Raw genomic sequence first — 22,659 nt, forward strand, 5'->3', positions numbered from 1 at the left:
GTTATTTAAAAGGGTTGCTTTCTTATGGTATAAGGTAGATGGTTGAATCTTAACCTTTTGGATATGTTGAATTAATTAGAACCAAAATTATTTTTGTCTGTTTTGATATATAAGCAAAAGCCATAGTCCCTAGCAGAGATGAGGAATCGTTTAGGGGGGAGATGCGCGTGTGTGCGTGTGTATTTTTTTTTAATTTGCAAAATTTTCCTTCCTTTCTTGTACAGGTAGGTTAGAATGTCAGATTTTCCATTTTTTAACCTTATAAGTAGAAGTCATCTGACTTAATGATATATAATGTGTTATCAGAAAATGTCTTTTGGATAGCAAACATTGATTTTAGACTTTTGGCAAAGTTTGACTTGGAGATGTAGGAAGTTGCCTAATAGAAATGTTGGGCTGATATCCAGAGAAAATAGATGTTAGTATGCATTATTATTTATGTTTGTATAGCCTTCATATATGCATAGAACAGGGCATTTATCTCTTCTGCTACAATTATATATGATGATTACATATCATATTCTTAATAGAATCGTACATGTTGACAGATTTTGGGGGAGTCTTAGCATGTTTTTATATGTGATACCTCTTGATTGCCTGGAGGTAATTAAAATGTTACTCATTCCATTTAACTTTGGGGGAAGATTTCTAATCTGGTACTTCAATAAGAAGAGAGTCTGCAGTTGAATTTGTAGGATTGTACCTAAAGTGGAAATCAGTACATTTTTACTATAGTTTTAGTTTAGTCTTGTCTCCCCCAAAATAAAATTTGGCAAACTTTTAGCAGAAAAAGGTTTTCTCTGTAGACTTAACCAGTCCTGTTAAATAAAATTATTACCAACTTGCTCTTACGTTCCAAACTACCCAAACACCTTAATGATCTACCTCCCATGAATTGTGAAACTGTTTTGATGAAATAATTTTGAATGTAATTTTTAGATAAACCTTATGTATATGCTCTTATGTGATAATTAACATTTGTATAACACTATAAAAAATTGATTTTTAAGACATGAAAAACTTTCACAAAAATTTTTAAATTATGTTCCTTCTATTGATCACGTTTTTAATTTTTGAAAAATAGCCATGTAATAGGGTATCCTGTGATGTTGAAGGTGTTAGATTTAGTCTCTTCTATTATAAAATGAGAATAACCATTTTCCAGTTGTCGCAAAGGCTAAATGAGATAATGGGTATAAAAGGATTTAATAATTTGTGAAGTTTGATTCAAATACAAAGAGTATTAATTTAATCTGATTTCCTCTAGCCTCAATAGGCAACTTTGTATTGTGACAGGAGACATCTATTGAAGGTTAAGGTAATGAAGGTGAAACATTTTTCAGAGGGGAATCTTATGGCACTGATGACTTTAGGCATATAAATAGAATTATGAAAGAATAATAACTTCTCCCAGAGAGATGAGAACTACCTCAATGTCACAATATATTTTTGGAGCTAGCTGGAGAGGTCAGCAAAATAAACAGTTGCATGGAGAGGCCAGATCACTCAAGTGTGGGTTTCTAAATGATAAACTGCTTTTAGTTTATAATTAGAGCTGTGTCCTTCTCTTAGCATATTTGAATGTGAAGGGTCTAGTACTGAGTTCATATAATGTACCATTCTGGGTGGGGAGTGGGGCGTGGGGTAGAAATGGAGGGAAGTAAATTAGATTTTAAGAAAGTGTAATTTCAGTAATCTCTTTTTAAAATAAGTAATAATGAATACTTAGAACAAGAACAGTTTTATAAAAAGAAAACACTAAAATCTGAAACATAACGTTGTATGTTTTTATGACTTTGTTTACTTATGGAGGATTTTTCTTTTAAGAAAAAGAAGAGGTTGGGTACAAAATTTAAGCTGCTGGCCCCACACCAAAAAAAAAAAAAATAGAAAGCTACAAGTTCACTGTAGGAAAAAATTACAAATGGGAAAGAAAACACTTCAGCTAGAAAAATTTGTTCTGAATTTGTGTATTCAGTAATAGAACATATTGAAGTCTTTGTTAGAGACGAGAAAGGAGTCGCTAAAGTAAAATCCTTTGTGTTAACATTAGATTTTATGTTACAGCACAGTAACTATTTTCAAACTTTTTTTTAGCATTTAGCAGAAGAAAAACCCGATGGCCTTATCAATGAAGCTTCTAGGTATTCATATTTAAAGTATTATTGATTGCTGGCTAATTTCAAAGACAAAATAATTAATATGAAAGCCAAAAACAAACTGAGAAATATAGTCAAGGAAAATTTATTATCATTTTTCTTATAGTTGAATTAGTGCTAACTATTTATAATGGTCTGATAACTAAAATTTTATTTAAAACTATTTTTATAACATAAAGTGAGTGCTGGGCACAGGAGTTCTTTGTCAGGAGCTAGGGAAATTTTAACATTTAAAAATATTTTCTTGTTCTCATACGATTTCTTTGGAATTGAAGATGATTATAAAAAGAGTTGGCTCACTTACTGCCTTCTTTAACAGAAACTCATTTGATTCAAATATTCCTTGTTATTCAGAACAACAGAGGAACAAATATGGATATAGTTTTAATTTTGACATTTAGAACATTTTTTTGTTTAAATATTTTATGCTCCTGATTGGTTTGTCTTTAGACTTATAAATATTTAAATTTTTGCCTACTCTAAGCATATCCTTGCTAATGGTATAGATAAAAGTCACTAAATATGCTGCTAAGTTTAAGAGGGAGATCCTCTGAAATTTGCCACGGCTGATTCAGACATAAATAATAAAGACTACAAGCAAGTGATTGATTCCCTATTAATTTGGAGTATGGTACTATGTTATTTTGTAATCCTGCCTAAACACTACATTTGGTATATAGTTATGATTCAAATTAGACTGAACCTAAATGTTTTTGTAACTTTTTATAGAAAATGTAAATAAGCCATTTAAATAGCAACATTTTATAAAAGCCAAAATAATATTAAATGTAGAAGGCCTCCAATTTAAAGATTGCAACTGCTTGATATATGCACATTCATTCTTTATTCATGTAAAATTTACTTAAAAATGGCATTGTGATATGCATACTATTGAAAACGACTTCTTAATGAATTAAACTTTATTTTTGATAATTTGGTTGTGTTATATTTTGAAATAATCTGCTATACCTTCAGATAGCATAAAACTAAGATTAGGAACAAATAGTCTAGTGATTAAAATTTCCTGAAGAGTTGAAGAAAATTAAAAGAACCCTCAGCTTTACTACTTCTGTTAATAGAAAATAGAACTTCTATTTATATTAAGATATTTTGTTATTCAACATCTGTCAACGGGATTTTTTTAACATGAATTTATATCTGTTTGACAGAGAAAATATGCTTAGTGGTAAAGAAGATATGTTAAAGATTCTGATAAATCTTCTGAAGTGTAGTCTTTTTAAAAGAAACTTTATTGTAGTGTTAGCGTTAAATAAACTTGTTCTCTGTGTTTCTTTGGTAACGATTAAATGGAATATTTTAGTAAATAGACTATCCTTGTTTTTACTATATTGGATATCTGAATTTTATGCATTTCTTTACAAAGATATGAGTTGATAATCACATGAATTGTAAATCATTGTTGGTTATAAACTTTTTGAAGCTTGTCTTTGTAGTTCTAGAATAGCAAGTGAAAGCACTCTAAATATTTTTTAATAGCTAACATGAAATCTGAATTTATATAGTAACGAATATAATTTACCCTTACTATTTGCAGTATAGTAAGTATGTTAGGAGTAAATTGAATTACTATGTAGAGTACTATATAATTCTTAACTGATAATTGATCTGAAGGAGGTGTTTCTATTTATTTTTGATTTCTTAACATTTCTCTTTTGACATCTGTTCTTTGTTTGCTAATTTAGGCAAGTCGCTTTGGCAGATATCATCATCATCAATAAAACAGACTTGGTTTCAGAAGAGGATTTAAACAAATTAAGAACAACCATTAGGTACAAAATTACAAGTGTATTAAGTACCTACAAATTCAAAGTGTACGATACAAAATATTTTTACCATGACTGTTGCCCTGTAGAAACTTAAGGTTCAGGGTTGACCATTAGAGAATCACATATATTATTGTTGTCTAATTGTCATGTAAATAGTAGTATATGAAGTTATTCCCTATTGCTTAAAGAATAAAGTTTAAAGTGTATAGACTAATATTCAGGGTCTTCTGAATCTACCCTCCTTTTCCTCTCTTTTTGATTTTTTCCTTACTTTAAGTTCTCTAACTTAACCCAAGATGATTACTTACTTTCCCATAAATATGTCTTACCAAATCCTTTTATTACCTGTAATGTGTTCTCACTTTCACTGTGCCAGTCTTTAAATTCCTTTGTCTTCTGGTTTTTTTTTAAAGCAATTTTATTCATTCTCTAGAGCCCATCTCCCACTTCCTTTTTTTTTTTCTCTCTCTCTCTCATCTTCCCTGATTCATGTGGTCTCACTTTTACCTGAACCCTCATTGACTGTGTCTTCTTTAATTGCCAGCTAACCATGCATATCTTTCAGCTTGCTTTAATGTTTTTAGTGTTCATGGCTAAGACGTAATCAACACAGGACAATATGAATGATACTCATATGTTAAATGATCCAGTGGTCATTTGTACTTTCAAATGAGGTTAGAGTTCAGGGATTTTGAATTATTTCATAAGGCCTAAACCAATAAGTGCCATCTGCAAAGAAACATTGAATAGCTTTTATTTTTAGTCATCTTTAACAGGTACAGTTTGTTAACATCAGATTTTGAATCTGTCAGTGCCAATTCATATAGTATATGTTGTAAATTGAATCAATAAATATATGGCTCATTATGAGATTGGCTGCAATGATAATGATTGCAGAAGAAAATTTCATATTTTTTCTGCATATTTGATCTTATTTTAATAGTAATATTTTCTCAGACTTTACTGTAAAAAACTAATGATGTTTCCATGAAGAGGGCTGGTAGTATTACATGGTGTTTAAGGTCATGGACTTTGGAAACTGCTTGGATTCTATCCTTGGTCCATTTCCTACTGTTTTCATTTTAAGTCTCATCTGTAAAACAGGATGATACCTACTTCATAAGTTTGATTTGAGTAGTACATGAGATAATGTTGGTAAACTTTTACAGTGCCCAACACATAGTAAGTGAGCCATTAGCTATTATCATTAGATTGTATATTTTTTCTTAGTTTACATCAAATTACAGTAAATAAAATGAAAAAGCTAGAAAGATGGTTGATATTTTTGAAAAGTCTAAAAAGATGAAAATTTCTTCTTTTACTGGTCTCCTAAATTTGGTTTCTCTTTGCAAAATCTTATGCATCATTGTGATTACTAGTAAAAAGAATACAATCTATGTAGCAAACATTTATGGCATAAACGAGTCCATGATTATTACTACAGAGATTTTGTTTCCATATCGACTATCTGGGCTGGCTCTCCAACACCACCAAGATTGACTATTAGCCAGCTTGTTGCCAGCCTGTACTGTACAGCAATAACAAAAGAATTTGGGCAAAGCACATTGATGAATTACAGACCCTTTTGGCCTTTTACCTTCCATTATACATCAGACTTGTAGCTGATTCAAAATTAGATTTAGGGAGGTAAATTAGATTTAGAAGAAGGTAAACGTATTTAAGAGGAAATTGACATTAGGTTATAGAGTATACTCAGAAGGTTAAGAATTTTGTGATAGTAGAGCCTTGCCTCAGAATCATTATACACAGGAAGCCTTACCCATGAGAACAAACTTGAACAGCTAGCAAATATCATCAGCAAGTAAACCTAAAGGTAGTGGAATCGATGATATGAATAGATCCAGTACAGTATGTTAAAAAGGGTTTAACAAGTCTTTTTGGTGCAGTAAAAAGTGAGGACTAGCAGAGTTGGTAGAGATCCTAGTTAGGGAACTGAAGAAGTTATGATTCTATAAAAGAACCTGGATGTATGACTTAGTGTTCACTGTGAATGTTGAAGACAGGCTGGGGTCAAAGCCACTCATAACTAGGTTTTTATTTCTAGCATGTGTATTGCCATTTCCACAGTGTGAGCTTGGGAGGTATTGGATATCAATAAAATTTTTGATTTTCTGCTTAATTCTAATTAAGAACATTAGAATTACTGGCTGTGTATGAATCATGTTTTCTAAAGTGAAGGGTCTTTTTATAAATCACAAAGTAGCCCCTGTCACAAAGCAGTCTATCAGTTGTGAAGCAGATTTTTTTGCATATCATGTTTTAATGCCTAAGTGGAATATACCTGATTTATGATTAGAAGGAAAAGAACAATTAAACTATAAAATATGTAGGGGTTTTTTTCTATTTTTTATTTTTTTTTTAGCTCTACATATATTTGTATGCTTACTTCCTATTTTAGAAATAATGTGCCTTATGTGCTTTTTAAAAATGTTAACATTTACTTTTTTACCTTTTCTTCTTCATTTTTAAATTTATTTCAGATCCATAAATGGACTGGGAAAAATTTTAGAAACACAAAGATCAAGGTACTTTAAGAAATCTATTACTGTTATTAATTAATACTTTTAGTTAATAATAAATATTAAGAAATTGATAAATATGCTTGATTCTAATATAAGAAACATACATGTGCATTTTAGAAAAATGGGGCTCCAAAAATGTTTTGAATGCTCTTTATAAATTAGTTTGGCATATTTATTTAATATATTTGCTTCTCCTTTGTGTAACTTAGATTACAGAGCCATGATAAAACTGTGTAACTGCTTTTGCTTAGTGAAGAAAATGTAGGAATTTCAGCCACTCAAGAAAGTAGCTACTACAGAAATCTGAAAAAGTATGTTATTTAGAATCTTATCTTAATTTGAGGTATTTAAATGACTTTTTGATATTTTTAAAACCTTTTTTAGTCTTTCATAGTTCCAAAAATATTGTCATGTAAAAATACACAGAATCTTTACCTTTAAGTTCCTAATATAGTCTTCTTTAATAAATTTAATTTCCATTTCTTGTAGGTTCTTTTCTCCTTTCATTGTTTATACAGATGTATATTACTTTATAAAATAGATATGTTCTTAAAACCTCTGTAAAATGATTTCTGTAGATTAAACTGTTTTCCATTGAATGCTATCATGATTTCAGGAAAGTTTTGTACAGGAATATTTTGTTAAATGCAGTTTTTGGTGGGAATGGCTCAGCAACTGATAGGCCCAGAGACATGCAGTCAACAGCTCTGAGACTCACGACTCAAGTACAGTATAGTGCCACCCAGTCTTTAATTCAGAGATTCTTTCCTTGGAAGTACAGCGGAGGCCTTAGTCGATTGCTTGTCTGCTATGGCAGAGATTAGAGGTGCTGATAGACTACCATAATTGTTAGGCAGTAACAGCCGCAGCTGCTTATGTGCATGTCAACAGCTGGGGAATTAATTTGGTATGCTTTCTCAGAAGCCACTCATCCGCTGGCAGAAGTAGCAGAAGAATGCCCTTAGTGTAAGTCCCTCTACAAGCATACACCAAATGTGCTTCCTGCATTTCAAATTTCTATATAGAAAATTTGATAAGGTAACTCATATCATGAGCCATTCCTCAGTTTCTGTCCTTTTCCTGTTGTAGTTTACCGTTTCTTTTTGACTTTTTTCTTCTTTACAAAATTACAGGCCACCATGTAATGCTTAAATCAGTCTTTAAAAATACGTATCCACAATGGTTCCATTGTAATAGCATTTATTTGATTCATATTTACAAACATCTTAAATCAATTTTTTTTAAAGTCTCCTGGATTTATTTGCTTATTTTTTTGTTGTTGTTGTTTTGGATCTTTATGTCCTGCATAAAGGTTTCATCTTGAAGGTTATTATGTAACAATTTTAATGTTTATATGATGTTTCTGACATTTGCTTTATTATAGAACAGTAAATGTACAGTGATTAAATTTTGTTACTTCAAACGGATGAGTGAACAAGTGAATAAAATCTCCTTTTTTCATCTGTTTCTTCAGCATCTGGTATTTGCCAGTATATCCGAGAATCTAGGGACTTTCTAAAGTAATACTTCCTTGCTTTGAGGACTGAAGTTAAATTAGGATCCTTTTTAGTGAAGATCAGATGTCAGTGATAGAATTCTTCCTATCAGGTTATGAATCTTATATAAAATAATGACCAAAATTTCTTGAGGCATAGCAACTTGAGCTTCCTGATTTAGAAACTAGAGGTTTGGTTCTTAACAAAATTGATGAAATCACTCTAATGGCAGTTTTGTTTAATTGTGGGGTTTTTGTTGTTGTTGTTGTTTAATATTAATCCCTTAAGCATTTTGTGGTTGACAAACACAGTAGGAAAACTGATAATAGTAAAACTGCTATAAGTGTATGTAGTATATAGGCTTTCCTTGAGTATTTAAGTGTAGGAATGAGAATGGCGTGTAGCATTGTCTTATTGAGAAGACTTAAGTTGATTCTGAGGCAAATGCAAGTTCTAGTGGATCATATGGGCTTCAGAAGTAGACGCAGAAGATTAGAAGAAGTACCATTCTTATCTTTTTCAGACTTTTTTTTTTTAATCTTAGAGATTTAAATGGACTGAGCAGAGGGAAATTGAAATCCAACTGGTCAATAATGAGTTAATCAGTTCAACAAACTGTTGACATTTCACTAGTTGATAAGCATTTCATGGCATGTTGAGGATTTGAGCAGTGGATAAGGCAAAAACTTTGCCTTTAAGAAGAGCCATTCATTTGAGGGAGATAGAAGTAAACAAGCAAAAACAATATATCAAATATTAATATAATACGAATATTAAATGCACAGGGTCTTATAAGAACAAGAAAGTAGAGGAACAACTACTCAGCTCTTCTTGATGAAGAGTCAGAAAATTTTGACAGAGAAGGTGGTCATCAACCTTAGTCCTGAAGAATGAATAGGAATTTTCCAGATGGACAAGAGTAGCCATGGCTTTCTAGGTATAAGAAAGATTTTGTGTTCCAGGGACCTTGTGAATATTTTAGAATGGCTAGAACATATGATATTATGTTGCAGAGGGAAAAATAAGTATGACTGAAGAGATAGAGAACTTATGACAAAGGGTCCTGAATGCCATGATGCATAATTTGAACTTATTCCTGTAGGCAGCAAGGAGTTAGTGAAGGATTTTATAGACAGTATGACTCATAGGAGATGGATTGAATATGATGCAGTTCTCCCCAGTTAAGAAATACAGGAAGAGAGGAGCAATTTTGGGGCCGAGTGGTGATAGCAGTAGGTTTGGTAAAGGTGATTAGTTCAGTTTTGTAGACACTGGGCTTGAGGTGCCACTGGGGAAAGCCATTTGGAAATTTAGTTCTAGAGTTCAGGACTTAGCTATTAGATGGAATTGACAGTTTGTAGATCTGAGATTGTTCATGAGACTCACTGAAGTTTGAAATGATGACTATAGACAGTATCCCTGGAGTAGCCCCTGATCTCCCCTTTTTAACTTAGACAGGCAGAACTTTCTTCCTTGTCATTCTCTTGACCCTGGTTTTAGGCTGCTTAAAGCACTTTTTAGATTTAGGGAAAATTGGAAGTTCATCATTGGGCAAAGATTAGTTTCTCCTGATAGATTTCCTGTTTAAGAACTCAGGAGAAAAGGTGAGCTTTGGAAGGTTTTTTCCTCCCTGCTTTATGTTTGCTTCATTTTATCATTTAGTTTTTCTGTGATAGTAATAGCTTGTTGTTGTTGTTGTTCCTTTATAGATATTTTGGAAAAGGTTGATGTTGTTATCTTCAAATGAGGAAATTTAATACATTTGATGCCATGGAAATTAGTTTTCTAGTCATATGTCTTGGATGAGTAAAATAATTTGTTTTTTATGGTGATAATAGATTTGGAGAAAGTCCATGGTAATTGTCATCTGGAAGCTTAGACTTTTACCTTTTTTACTTTCCATTGAGAATCTGGTCAGAATACAGTGAGAGACTTTGGTATTTTATTGTTCTGTATAGCATTTAACCTGTACAGATCTATTGTTGATTCTGTTTTGGAAATAAAAGAATCTGATATAAAGCAGAATTGTGTCTAAATCCGTGACAGGTATTCTTAAGGACACTGTCACAGTGAAACTAGTTTATTTAGAAGCTCGTATTTCAAAACTGACTTTTGGTATTCACACAATTGGCCTGAATTTTGATTGTCACACAATTGGCATGTGTAAACTTTCTTAAACTTTAAGCTATTTCCAAGGTAAAGTTAATAAATGTGGAGGGAAACTTTATTCATTTGTAACCTCTCAATATAAATGCTCAACCATGATAGTGAAAAAGGAAATATATTTAATGGTAAGGCTTTGGTCTCTTATGTAAAATGATATTCAAAAATTTCTTCATGGAACATTACTTATTTACTTGATCATTTTCCTAATTCTGCTCATCTAGAATGTCTAGAATTTGAAATGTTATTACAGTCTCTTAACATAGAACTTTGGAGTATTCTTCTTTTAATAAGATGGGAATTTGTCTGCCTTGTGCCAGAATAAACATTTGTAATTCAACACAGTATTGTTTGCACAAGTATGAATGTATGGCAGACTGTCGAGAATGAGCAAAGCAAACACAGATGGTCAGTTCTAAGTTAGAGGAGATGGTTTAGCTTACATGTTTATGCATTTAAAAAAATCTTGAATCTGACAAAGTTTTGTTTTCTTTGTGAGGAAATAATTGAATATATAATTATATTGTTGCCATTTTCTTTAAACGGTCCTTCATTATAGCTTTGAGTATAGAGAAGTCACTATCCTCTACTGTTTTATACGCTCACATAAAAATTGGAACTCAATCACTAGTCTTTATTAATTTATGTATTTAAGCCAAACCTAATAATGCTAATTGCAATATGATAATCTCTTCTGATTTGAATTCTCGCTTTCCTAATAAGGCTAAATTACTTACTACTAAGTAATTTTAACAGAAACAATGTTTATTCAGATAGAGTACTAACTAGGAAGTTTTAGTCTATATGCAACACCATTCTGAAGGAAATGAAATAAAACCATATCCTTTGGATATAGGTGAGGGTCCTAGAGTGAATATTTATAATATATTGGTTGTCTAACTCCTCACAGTGTTATATTAGCCATTATGTTGTGGAAGCTAGGGAGGTAGAGTAAAAGAAATACAAAAATTCCAAAGGTAATGTATCTATGTTATTTCAATTTGTTTCACTTCCCTCATTTCATCTTCTGAATAATAAACTGCTGCTTTGAAAGTTTCAGCTCTTTAACTTATTATTATTTTTTTCCTATAGAAAGTATATTTGAAAAGCTCATAAATTATCAGGATTGAAAAGAATCGAAAGTAAACAAACAAACAAACTATAGCTTATTGAAGCAATATCCAAGTATCCTTGATCTTATTCCATTTATCCAGCTTTTTAAAATTTTATGTATACATTCTATAAAAAAAATTTGCAAGATTTTTGTTCTTCATTTTTGTTTTCCCAAAATACCATGATATACTGATAAATCTTTATGCCTACATTTTTGGCTAAAGAGTCTTAGAGATTTTTTTTTCTTGATTAATAGAATATATTTCACAGGATTTCACACTGTTACATTGTCTTGCTTTCTTTTAGAGTTGATCTCTCTAATGTGTTAGATCTTCATGCCTTTGACAGTCTCTCTGGAATAAGGTATGTTTCCTGTGTTTTGGTCATTTTTATTGTAATATACCTTTTATTCCAAAGTTATAGAAGTTACAGGAATGATTTACACAGTTGTATATTTGATTTAAGCTTCCTGTCATTCCTTTGACATACAAGATCATTCCTAATGATTATATTCTTGAAAATTTTATTAATCGGATGTTTGAAAATCGTAATGCATTTTCCTATAGAAATTATATCATCAATGGTAATTAACCTTAGAGACTAATCGTTACTATTTCTACACCAAATATATGTAGTACTTTCTTTGTATGACAAAATCCATGAAATACACACAGAATTTTAGCTTGGTTGTTCCCACAGATGCCTCCTTTCTCCTCAATGATGGATCAGTTTCCTGCCTCTTTCCTAAAGGGAATCTTTTTGATAAGGAAGAGAAGAATGTAAATTTCTTCCCTAGACAAAACTATCTTCTTTTTTTTTTAATTATCATAACCATTTTTAGATGTACAGGTTAGTAGTGTTAAATATATTCACAGTATTGTGCAATGGATCTACAGAACTTTTTTATCTTGCAAAACAAACTCTATATCTGTTAAATGACAACTCTTCATTTTCCCTTCCCCGCTGCCCCTGGCAATCACCATACTATTATGTTTCTATGAATTTGACTACTTTCATACTTATATAAGTTGAATCAGGTATATTTTTCTTATCGTGACTGGATCATTTCACTTAGTCCTCAAGGTTCATCCATGTTGTAGCATGTGGCAGGATTTCCTTCTTTTTAAAGGCTAAATAATATTCCACTCTATGAATATATCACATTTTATTTATCCATTCATTCCTTGACGGACATTTAGGTTGCTTTTACCTCTTGGCTATTATGAATAATGCTTCTATTATGAACATGAATATGCTAATATTTCTTTGAGATCCTGCTTTCAAGTCTTTTGAATATATATCCAGAAGTGAGATTGCTATATCGTATGGTAGTTCTATTTTTAGATTTATGAGGGACAGCCATACTGTTTTCCATAGCAGCTGCACCATTTTACGTTCCCACCAACAGTGCACAAAGGTTTTAATTTCTCAACATTTTGCCAATACTTGTTATTTTCTGTTGTTTTAGGTGTATCTGCCCTAACAGGTGTGAGTTGATAGCTCATTGTAGTTTTAATTTGCATTTCCCTAATGATTAGAGGTATTGAGCATCTTTTCAGATGCTTGTTGGACATTTGTATATCATCTTTGGAGGAATGTCTATTTAAGTACTTGGCCCATTTTTAAATCAGGTTATTTTTATTTTGTTGTGGCTGAGTTATAGGAGTTCTTTGTGTATTCTAGGTATTAACCCCTTATCAGATATATGATTTACAAATGTTTTCTTCCATTTTCTCTGAAGTGGATGAGTTAGTAAAACCCTCATGTAAGAGTTTTCCTCCATATTCCTGGAAGAAAGGAGCATCTTTATCTTTGAAGACAAATGGACACACAGAGAAATCTGAAGGAGCAGGCTGTACTGAGTTCCCCCCAATTTCCTATACTTGGCTTTATACTCTGTCCTGTCACATCTTTCCACGACTTTTCACTCTTCATCAAACCTAGCATAAAACAACTCAGGTTTAACCATTTATTTGGGTTTTCATTTCCTCGTGAAGACTTCTGTGTCATGTAAAACTTATGTTAAATAATTGTATGCTTTCCTCCTGTTATTCTTTGTCTATATAATTTTCAGACCTAGCCAGGGAACCGATGAGGATAGAAGAAAAGTTTTTCCTTCTCTACGGAAGTTTTAGGCAGTCACTGTTCAATAACATTAAATATTAAACATAGAGAAAGAGCATATGCATTTTCTAAGGTGATATCAATTTACACTTGTTTAAGAACAGTTTTAATGCTTTAGTGACATTTAAAGAAGTAGCCATTTAATGTGATGCCCACTATAGATAAGGTCTTTGCATAACTTTTCATTGTGCTTAATTGTTAAACAGGAAAATCCTTTCCTGAACAACCAGCTGGGAAGATTTTAATTTGACACTTTCCCTACTAAGACCCCCCTCCAGTGAGACTCATTCTCTCCAACAGTGCCTACAAGCCTTTTCTCTTTACTAAACTTGCTGTTACTAATTTACCCCTCGCTGTTCTTTATGGCAAAACATCTGCAAGGTTTTAAGTCCTTTCCTTCTCCCAGCCTACCCCCATCAGTGTCTAAATGTATGCTACAGTTGTTATGGTTATAATTTGTTATGCCAAATTGATCTTCTTGCTCTTTTTATATGAAAACAATGCATTTTTAAGATTCTGACTTATGTTCTCTCAACTATGGGTAACTGACTAGAAGGTTTATATTTCTGGATACTCTCTATTTTTACTAAGTAGTTGTATTCAAGGGAAAACATTGATAAGAGAAAACTTGTTCTAACTTTTTTTTTAGGTACCAGCATGTTCATATTGGGAAGCATAGGGAGAGTTGATGAAATTTTGAGCAATAGTAAATGCTTATGTATATTATTCTAGGCCTGTGTTAGATCTGTTGGAATTAAAAAGAAATCTACTGACATATTTAACCACACAAAATAATGTTGCTAAAGATTAATTTTTCTTTATATTATGTATATATGTATGCATGTGAATGTATGTACTTTTTTTAAAAAGTTTTTAAACAGTCTGCCAGCTTTTCTCTATTAGAATATGTGAACTACATGTAAACTATATAATAGATTCAACTGTGGAATTTCTCTTCCTTATTTAGCTTTGTATCTCCAAGAAGTGTACAATGTTAAATCAGAAATGTGTTGATCTCTGAATTTATAATCAGTTGTTCTTAGTTTACAGAAAAAACTTCAACATTTGCCAACAATACAACCTCACCTTGATCAGGTAAAAAAATCTTAAAAAAATATTTTTAGAGTATCTCTTTAACTGCATTGGTTCTATTTAGGACTGTTTTATTGAAACTATTTCTAAAAAAGTATTTTGAATGTACCCCTATCATGGCATTTATAATGCCTTATAGTTTGGGTTGAAATCCTTTTCTCTTACAGCAGTCTGTCAATTCCTTAAAAATCCTCATTGCTAGGTATATGGTGGGTGCTCAGTGAATGTTAAAAGAATGATAAACTGTGATGCTCAAATGGGAGTGTACATCAGAATAAATTTTAGAGCTTTTTTTAAAAAAATCTTGGATACTCAGTTGTCATTACCCCTTGTATATTCAGGAATGGGCCTTGGGTATGTACATATTAATGTATATGTACATTTTTAACATTTTATTTTGGGAAATTTCAAAAATATATAAAGTAGAATGGTAAAATGAACCCTTTGTATGCATGACTCAGTTGCAACGGCCATCAACATTTTGCCGATTTTATTTCATCTAACTTCCCAACATTTCTTTTGCTGCAGTATTATTTAAACTTCTTTAAAAAGAAAATTTCAAACACACATATAACAAGAATAGTATAATGAATCTGCATGTACCCATAACCCCTGCTAGAGCAAATCCCAGACATTATGTCATTTCATCAGTAACTAGAGCATGTCTATTTTTTCAAAGCTGTACAGAAGATTTTGATGCACTTTCCTGCTTTAGATATATGAACATAGTACAGGATATAATATTATTGCAGACAAAGGGCTATGTAATTGAGAGGCATGAACAGTCTCATTTGATTTAGATCTGAGGCTTTGTAAAAGATAGTATTTTTTTATATACTGTAAATAAAGTATAATGCATTTTTAGTATATAAGTCAACATATCTTCACGTATATTGTAACCTGCTTATCTGTCCATATTTATATGTGAACACATATCTCTGCAATTCCCACTCAGATCAAGATATAGAAGATTTCCAAAACCATTAAGAAAGTTCCCTTGTGCCTCTTCCCAGTCAGTAACCTTCTCCCAAAGAGGTAACTGCTGTTCTGACTATACCAAAAAAGTAACCTCAAACTGCTAATTTTTTTTTTTTTGATCTGGTAGTTAAAGTAAGGGAAAGAACAATTCAAGTGCTTAAAAGTGGGAAAGAGAAAATGTTCTAGAAGAGAACTCCAGCGCAGAAGTCTTGGTGAATGCTTAGTACTGGGATTCTGGTATTGGCTTTGATTTGCCAGGCAAAAAGAACTGATGCTGTGCTAGCAGATAGTGTCAGGTGAGCTATATTGGAGTGTGGAGTCGGAAAACCAAGCAGGAAGATATTGCAGAAGTTCAGATGCTCTGTAATGGGGGCCTGAACTATGTTAGTTACATTGAGAATAGAAGTGGGATAAACTGAGCACCATTTGTTTCACAGGTAGACTTGTCTGAATAACCTAACTAACTGATGATGGAGCAGTAAGAAGAGAGAGAAGTGATGGGGAACAAGCCTAGATTAACTAGAACAGGAGTCCTCAAACCCCAGGCTATGGACTGGTACCGGTCTATGGCCCGTTAGGAACCGGGCCGCACAGCAGGAGATGAGCGACAGGCCGGCCAGCAAGCAAGGAAGCGAAGCTTCATCTGTATTTTAAACCGCTCCCCAGCGCTAGCTTAGCATCACTGCCTCAGCTTCACCTTAGATCATCAGGCATTAGATTCTCATTGGAACACCGGTATCTGATGCCAGAAAGGTTAGGGACTGCTGACTAGAGGAGCCTAGAAATAGAGAAATCTGGAAGGCAAACTGATTTGTATGAAAACGCCAAATATTCAGCTGTTTACCAGGTTGCAGGATATCACAGTAGAGATTACACAGGAAAAGAGGAGCGGAGGACTGGAGTATGGAGATGCAAGTTTTAGGTTTAAGCATGTTAGTGGGCTTAGTTTTCTAGATTAAGAAAACATAGAAATTATTACATATTAGATATTGTTTGCAAAATAGTAGAAAACAGAAATAACCTGGTAGGTTAAAGAAAAAACAAGCCAAACACAAATTCATAAAATTTAGGGATTATTCCTAAATTTTATTTTAACAGCAGTACCTTATTTTACTTTAGTTTTCTGAATTACTTGTCTCAGTTTTCTATTTCCTTCTGTGTTAAAGGAGAAGTTAATTTTAGATTCAAAACAAAAATAAACTGGGAAAAAAAGTCTGAAATGGGTACTACCTAGGACATAGTGTATCTCTGAATGATGTTTAGTGCAGTTCTTATATTTCATGGATTTCTTGTTCACTCCCTATAAGGAGGACCTGGGGTTGGAGGATGGGAAAGTAGATAAGAAAACCTGAGTGGCAATCTATACATACTTAATTAGTAGGGCTAATTATGAATAATGAGCTGTGACCCTTATCTTTTCCCTGAGAATTTATGGATTTCATCTTTTTTAGGGTTTTTTTAATGTGAGAAGAGTATAGAAAAACTTCTGGTTTTAAAATGTGTATTTCCTTCCTTGAGCCCCATGATGCATTGTCTTAATTTTTAAAACTTTAAAAAAAGTCTCATGCTGAAGTTAATTGAACCCCTTAGAAATATTGTCATATCTCTAACCTTCAGAAAGCAAAAATCATTCCCTGATATAAAATTCTTTAAGAATAAAGCAATATTGAGTATTATATTGAGGCATTCTCAATATTAAAAACCAAGTTATCCAACTTAAATAAAAGACATGTTTAGCATTGTTGAAGGTTAAATCACTACTGTCCTTTGAAACTGACAAATAACGTTTACTTGGCAGTCTTTTGCTATGTGTTTTGATGTGATTTGCTATACATTTTGATATAGATTTTTAGGTATTTGTAAGTATTGCTTTGAGGAGGAAAGACTCATTTTGTTTAAATGCATACTGTTACTCTAAACTTATAAAAACATAGTTTAAAAGCAGTGTTTAAGATTTAAAAATAAACTTTTTTTAAAAATTGTGGTAAAAGAACACATAACATGAGATCTGCCCTCTTAGGAAATCTTTAAGTGTATAGTACAGTATTATTAGCTGCATGCACATTGTTGTTTCACCTTGCGTAACTGAAACTCTGTACTCATTAAATAGCAACTTTCCATTTTCCCCTCCCCCTAGCCCTTGGCAGCTGCCATTCTACTTTCTGCTTCCATAAGTTTGACTATGTAGATGCCTCGTATAAGTGGAATCATGCAGTATTTGTCCTTCTGTGACTGGTTTATTTCACTCAGCATAATGTCCTCAAGATTCATCCATGTTGTAATATATGACAGGATTTCCTTTTTTTTTTTTTTAAAGAGTGAATAATGTTCTATTATTCTGCATTTTTATACTACATTATTGTACTACATTTTCTTTATTCATTCATCCATTAATGTTACATAGTTTCTACCATTTGGCCATTGCAACAGAGTAAATACTCTTAAAATTCTGACATTTTTAAATCCAATTTTAGTCAACTTGCAGGTCTAGAAAGTGCTATCTGCTTTTCCTACTAACTAGCAATAGTAGAGACTAATGCTAATATATTTTGTGCTTACATTGGTCTTTAATACTTACCTTTAGCTATTCTCTAACTCTATTTGGATAAAAACAGTTTTGGTCTTTTCATATTTTCTACTATAAGTCTTTGATTTTCTACTGGTGAGTAAAATTGCTGTTAAGATACGCAGTTCTAGGAAATGATAGAAATCTGTGCTTTAGTATGTTCTTTCTGCCTATTTTAAAACTTGGCTTGAGTATCTTATTCTCCTTATCCAAGATGGGGTTTGTGTTTTTATTGGGTTTTTAGCCTTCGAAGATTTTCATCATTTAGTTTGAAATTTTGGGTCACAGTAGCAAATGGAGTTTTGGATTTTAATTATGCAGCTGACTAGAGAAAATCTAAAGCTTCTGGTTTCTTGGAGTCGACAATGAGATTTATCAAGATAAGGAGGAAAAATAAGTCTCAAAGTTAACCTTTAATAATGATGTCAACTTCTAAACCAAAGATGACATTTTACTATTCATTCTCATCTCTAGGAACTCTTCTTCCCTTGGCACATGCTTGGTCAGAGATAAACCAAACCTTTCCTTAGTATTTAGTTTTTCCAAAGGACAGAGTTAAAATTTTGCTTTTGAGTTTACATCTGGTTCTGGGTAGTTTATTTTTTTCTGAGCCTTATTTCTCCTGGTTTATAAAATGGCAATCATTCTCTTCATTCCACAGGATTGTTGTCACAAGTAAATAAAAGATGAAATGAGGTGACCTAGGCAAAAGTACCTGGCTCAGTACGTAGCTGAAACACTATAGATATGTATTACATTCCCTCTTAGTGCTGAGAATCCTGGAAAGAATGAATTACGTGATGAGTATGTCCTTTCATGAGTTTCTCTGAACTATTGATTAACTCTACAGAAAATGGAGTTGCTGATACTAAAAACTGGCAAATAATAGTGAAGAAAATATACCTAATATGTATGGTTAGGCAACAGAAATTTCTATGAATGTGTTCCTTGCTTTTCATTTTAAAACTTATGATTTTAAAAAATATATTGACATTACTATAAAAATCATTATCATCTCTTGATTTACAGAGTATTATTACAGTCACATTTGAAGTACCAGGAAATGCAAAGGAAGAAAGTCTAAATGTATTTATTCAGGTGAATACAATATTTAACCGATTAATGATTTATCAGTTGTTACATTATTGCTATTAGCAATGATTGATCTTATTAAAATATGTCACTCAATACAGAATCTTCTATGGGAAAAGAATGTGAGAAACAAGGATGATGACTGCATGGAGGTCATACGACTAAAGGTGCAGTATACAGTTTTATACTTTTGGACAAAGTCTCTTTCTTGGCTGTTATATAAAATCATATTGGTCTTAAACAGAAGTACCAGTTTTAGTACAAATAATCTTTGCCTATTTACATTTTTCCTTATTTCCATTGCTGAAAAGAAGCTTTGGAAATCACTTCATAAAACATGATTTTTTTGTACAGCTTTGTTTAGTGTTGCAGCTAAAACAATCTGTGGGCTTTGAAATGTTACTTTGTGCTCTCCAAAATGTTTTGAGCAGTTTAGGTTGCGCTTGACTAATTGAAACTCTCCCTCCTTTAGCACATAGTTTGGTCAGTTAGAGAAAACTGAATGTTTTCCTGTGTTTATTTTTCCAAGAGAGTTTGATTAACAGAGAAATAATATTAGAAATCTTGCTGCAGCTGAAGCTTATGCTTCTTAATGCATCTAGCAGACTCTAAAGATTTGTCATATTATAAAAAAGTTACCAAAGACTATTAAGAATTCTTGCTCAGTGTTTGGAAACCCATTCATAATACTTGACATTTTGGTATTTATGTCTCAAAAGGTGTTTTTTCCAAGGGGCAGTGGTTCTAGGTTGTGTGCTTAACCTATTAGCAATCATTTGAGTGTCTGCTCTTGTTTCCAGAAGTGCATATACTTTTTATTATTACTGTTTATTATTGTTACTTTTAGTAACTAGATTCTCCATTTAGGGACTGACTTCCTGGGGTCACTAGAATGACAAAGGTTGAGACTATGGAGAAACTATTTAGGTTGAGATTTCTTCACTCCCTGTGCTGGCTCTCGCTGGGATTGGTGTTGCGGAGCAACACAGGTGAATCTCAAACCCTTCCCAGCTGATCCTGCTGCTTTAATGACTGTAGCACCATCTACATTCCATCATCCTAACTGGTAGATCGTATTTCATTCTGTAACTGCATTTATCCCATAGTACTGAATAGGAGGTGGTACCTAGAGAGCAGCCATTTTGGGCACTATACTAATGCTGCCACCAAGACCTCTACACAGAGTTCAGTGGCTCATCCTGCACCATCCCAGTTTGAATTTTGTCTTTAGCTATGTGACAATTTTTCTGCAGTTGTCCTCTTTGATTCCTCCTTTGGCCTTCCTCTCATCACAGCAACACTGAGTGAATCTGGAACAACACAGTCTTTATCTCCACAGACTTCTTACTCTTTCCTGTTACACATAGTAGTCCAATATAATCAGCATGTTTAAAATGTTTAGTAACAGCTAATGCTTCAGAGTTGTATACAAGTAACACAAAATTGATGCTAGGGTAATTCTTTCCAAGGAGTTTCTTATTTATTATTAAAATTCAAATTTATAAAGCAGAAAACAAATCATTATGTTGTACATCTTAAATTTATGCAATGTTATATGTCAATTGTTCTCAATAAAACTGGGGGAAAGAACCAGAAAACACAACTGGGCACAGGAAAAGAAAAACTAGAAAAACATAACACCCAAAATACATAAATACACAAAAAAATATACAAAAATTATGTTTAAAATGACTGTCAGTGGTTTGTCTCTTATTATTTTTTAATATTTATTAATTTTTTAACAACTATGTATAACAAATTTCAGAGAAATGATTTCATCTCTATAGGAGGCAGTTTATTAGATAATTTGTCCCTCATTTCTGCAAATCATATAAAATGAACTTTTCATTCAGATAAACATAATAGTCTTTTTCTTTATTTCATCATTATCTACCCCATATGTTGCAACTCATTAAAAAACAAATGATTTATCACCAAACTCCTTTAACTTCTCAAATGTTCCACTAAAACTGTGAAAAGTATACAATTTTTAAAAGTAGATTAATTAGTAGAATCTAATACATTTTTGTTGTTTCAGTTCTTTGTTATAATAACACTGAAAGAACATCCTTATACATGTATTTTGTCATTAGAAAAAAATCAGTGTGCACAAACCCTTTTTAAAAATGGAAAGCTTTAAGAAACTACTTCTTTAATGCTCAAATAACTGGAAATAAATAATTTTAACAGCATCTTCTTTACAAGTTTGTATTTTAAAAAGGAATAGGAAAAATTAATCTATTAACATCAATCAGTGCTTGATGTCTGCTTTTCAGTTCAAAATAAGGCTGACTATTCATTCTCCTCTGACCAGGGGCTGGTGTCTATCAAAGACAAACGACAGCAAGTGATTGTTCAAGGTGTCCATGAGCTGTATGATCTGGAGGAGACTCCAGTGAGCTGGAAAGATGACACTGAGAGAACAAATCGATTGGTTCTCATTGGTTAGTTACAAAGAGTTAAATTTTAAAGCAAAGCAAAAAATATAAGGGAGAAGCAGTATTAACCAATTAGAATCCTTTGTTTAAAACTAAATAAGATTGTGGTTAATGTATTTGTCTTAATCATGTGATAACATAAGAACTTGTTAGACCTTTAACTCTTCAAACAGTGTTAGAAAAGTGATTAATCCAAATGTTAATTGGGTTCTGGGGGACTTAACCAGAAAGTTAAGGAAGGAATCACTCAGATACTATTGTTTTTGTAAATTTCTGAAGAACAAGCATTTAAAGATTTGGAATTGATAGGTAAACTGTGTCATTATAATAAGCAAAGTATAATCATACCACATTTTGTTCTGTTTGCAGGCAGGAATTTAGATAAGGATATCCTTAAACAACTATTTATAGCTACTGTGACAGAAACAGAAAAGCGGTGGACAACACATTTCAAAGATCAAGTGTATCCATAACATTAGAAGCATTTCTTATCAAAAGGATTGGACGATAATATTGGGAATCAGTTTTCTTACTGGGTATATTTCAGTTATCTGTTCTTTGCATTACTTCTGTTATGAATTCCAGTGTACTTTAAAATATATTTATTTTATAAAATACATAAGATATAGTAAATAAGTACTGTAAAGTATTTGACACTTATACAATAAATATAATAATACCCTCTGTAGTTTTTTTTTTTTTTTTCCAAATAGATTTTCAAATAGAAATACAAAAATATCTTTCAGAGTTGGCTTCGGAGTTGACATATGTTGAGTTTCTTACCCATGGAAGTTATTTATAATAATGCTGATAAAACTTAATTCAACATTGTCATTTTCCTTTAGAACTTAAGTTTGTTGCATAGGTATGATTTTGTTGACAAAAATTTTTGAAAACAAATGTCACTATTTTTATTAAATGAAATAAAAGGTTTGTTGTGGCTAGAGACTTATAAGTGGAAGAAGTCTGAGTCAAAGAAATTAATTGAAGCCATCTCTTAGTTTTAAGTAGATTTTATTTACTACTGGTATTAAATTCATCTTGGTTATTTTTGAACCTTTAAAATTTTCAATATAAAATAAAAAGTGACTAGGTACAAACCTTCAGA

At 32.1% G+C, this 22,659-nt stretch overlaps 1 protein-coding gene across 3 annotated transcripts in view; it reads left to right on the top strand.

The window, feature by feature from the left end:
• The window catches only part of LOC120623019 (COBW domain-containing protein 2), a 40,276-nt gene extending 18,037 nt beyond the window's left edge, over window positions 1-22,239 (top strand). For 2 of the 3 annotated variants that reach the window (XM_039888907.1, XM_039889065.1), the window contains 9 exons: window positions 2,098-2,144; window positions 3,863-3,949; window positions 6,448-6,492; window positions 11,568-11,624; window positions 14,429-14,480; window positions 19,051-19,119; window positions 19,215-19,280; window positions 21,428-21,557; window positions 21,921-22,239. In XM_039888907.1, coding sequence (XP_039744841.1) covers window positions 2,098-2,144; window positions 3,863-3,949; window positions 6,448-6,492; window positions 11,568-11,624; window positions 14,429-14,480; window positions 19,051-19,119; window positions 19,215-19,280; window positions 21,428-21,557; window positions 21,921-22,024 — 657 coding nt within the window. In that variant the 3' untranslated portion in view covers window positions 22,025-22,239. The remainder of the gene's footprint in view (window positions 1-2,097; window positions 2,145-3,862; window positions 3,950-6,447; window positions 6,493-11,567; window positions 11,625-14,428; window positions 14,481-19,050; window positions 19,120-19,214; window positions 19,281-21,427; window positions 21,558-21,920) is intronic. The other variant, XM_039888988.1, reaches the window with a different exon arrangement.
• The last annotated feature ends 420 nt before the right edge of the window (window positions 22,240-22,659 follow it).

This window comes from Pteropus medius, unplaced genomic scaffold (genome assembly GCF_902729225.1).
Source record: "Pteropus medius unplaced genomic scaffold, Ma_sr-lr_union100, whole genome shotgun sequence".
In the NCBI taxonomy this organism is placed as follows: domain Eukaryota; kingdom Metazoa; phylum Chordata; class Mammalia; order Chiroptera; family Pteropodidae; genus Pteropus; species Pteropus medius.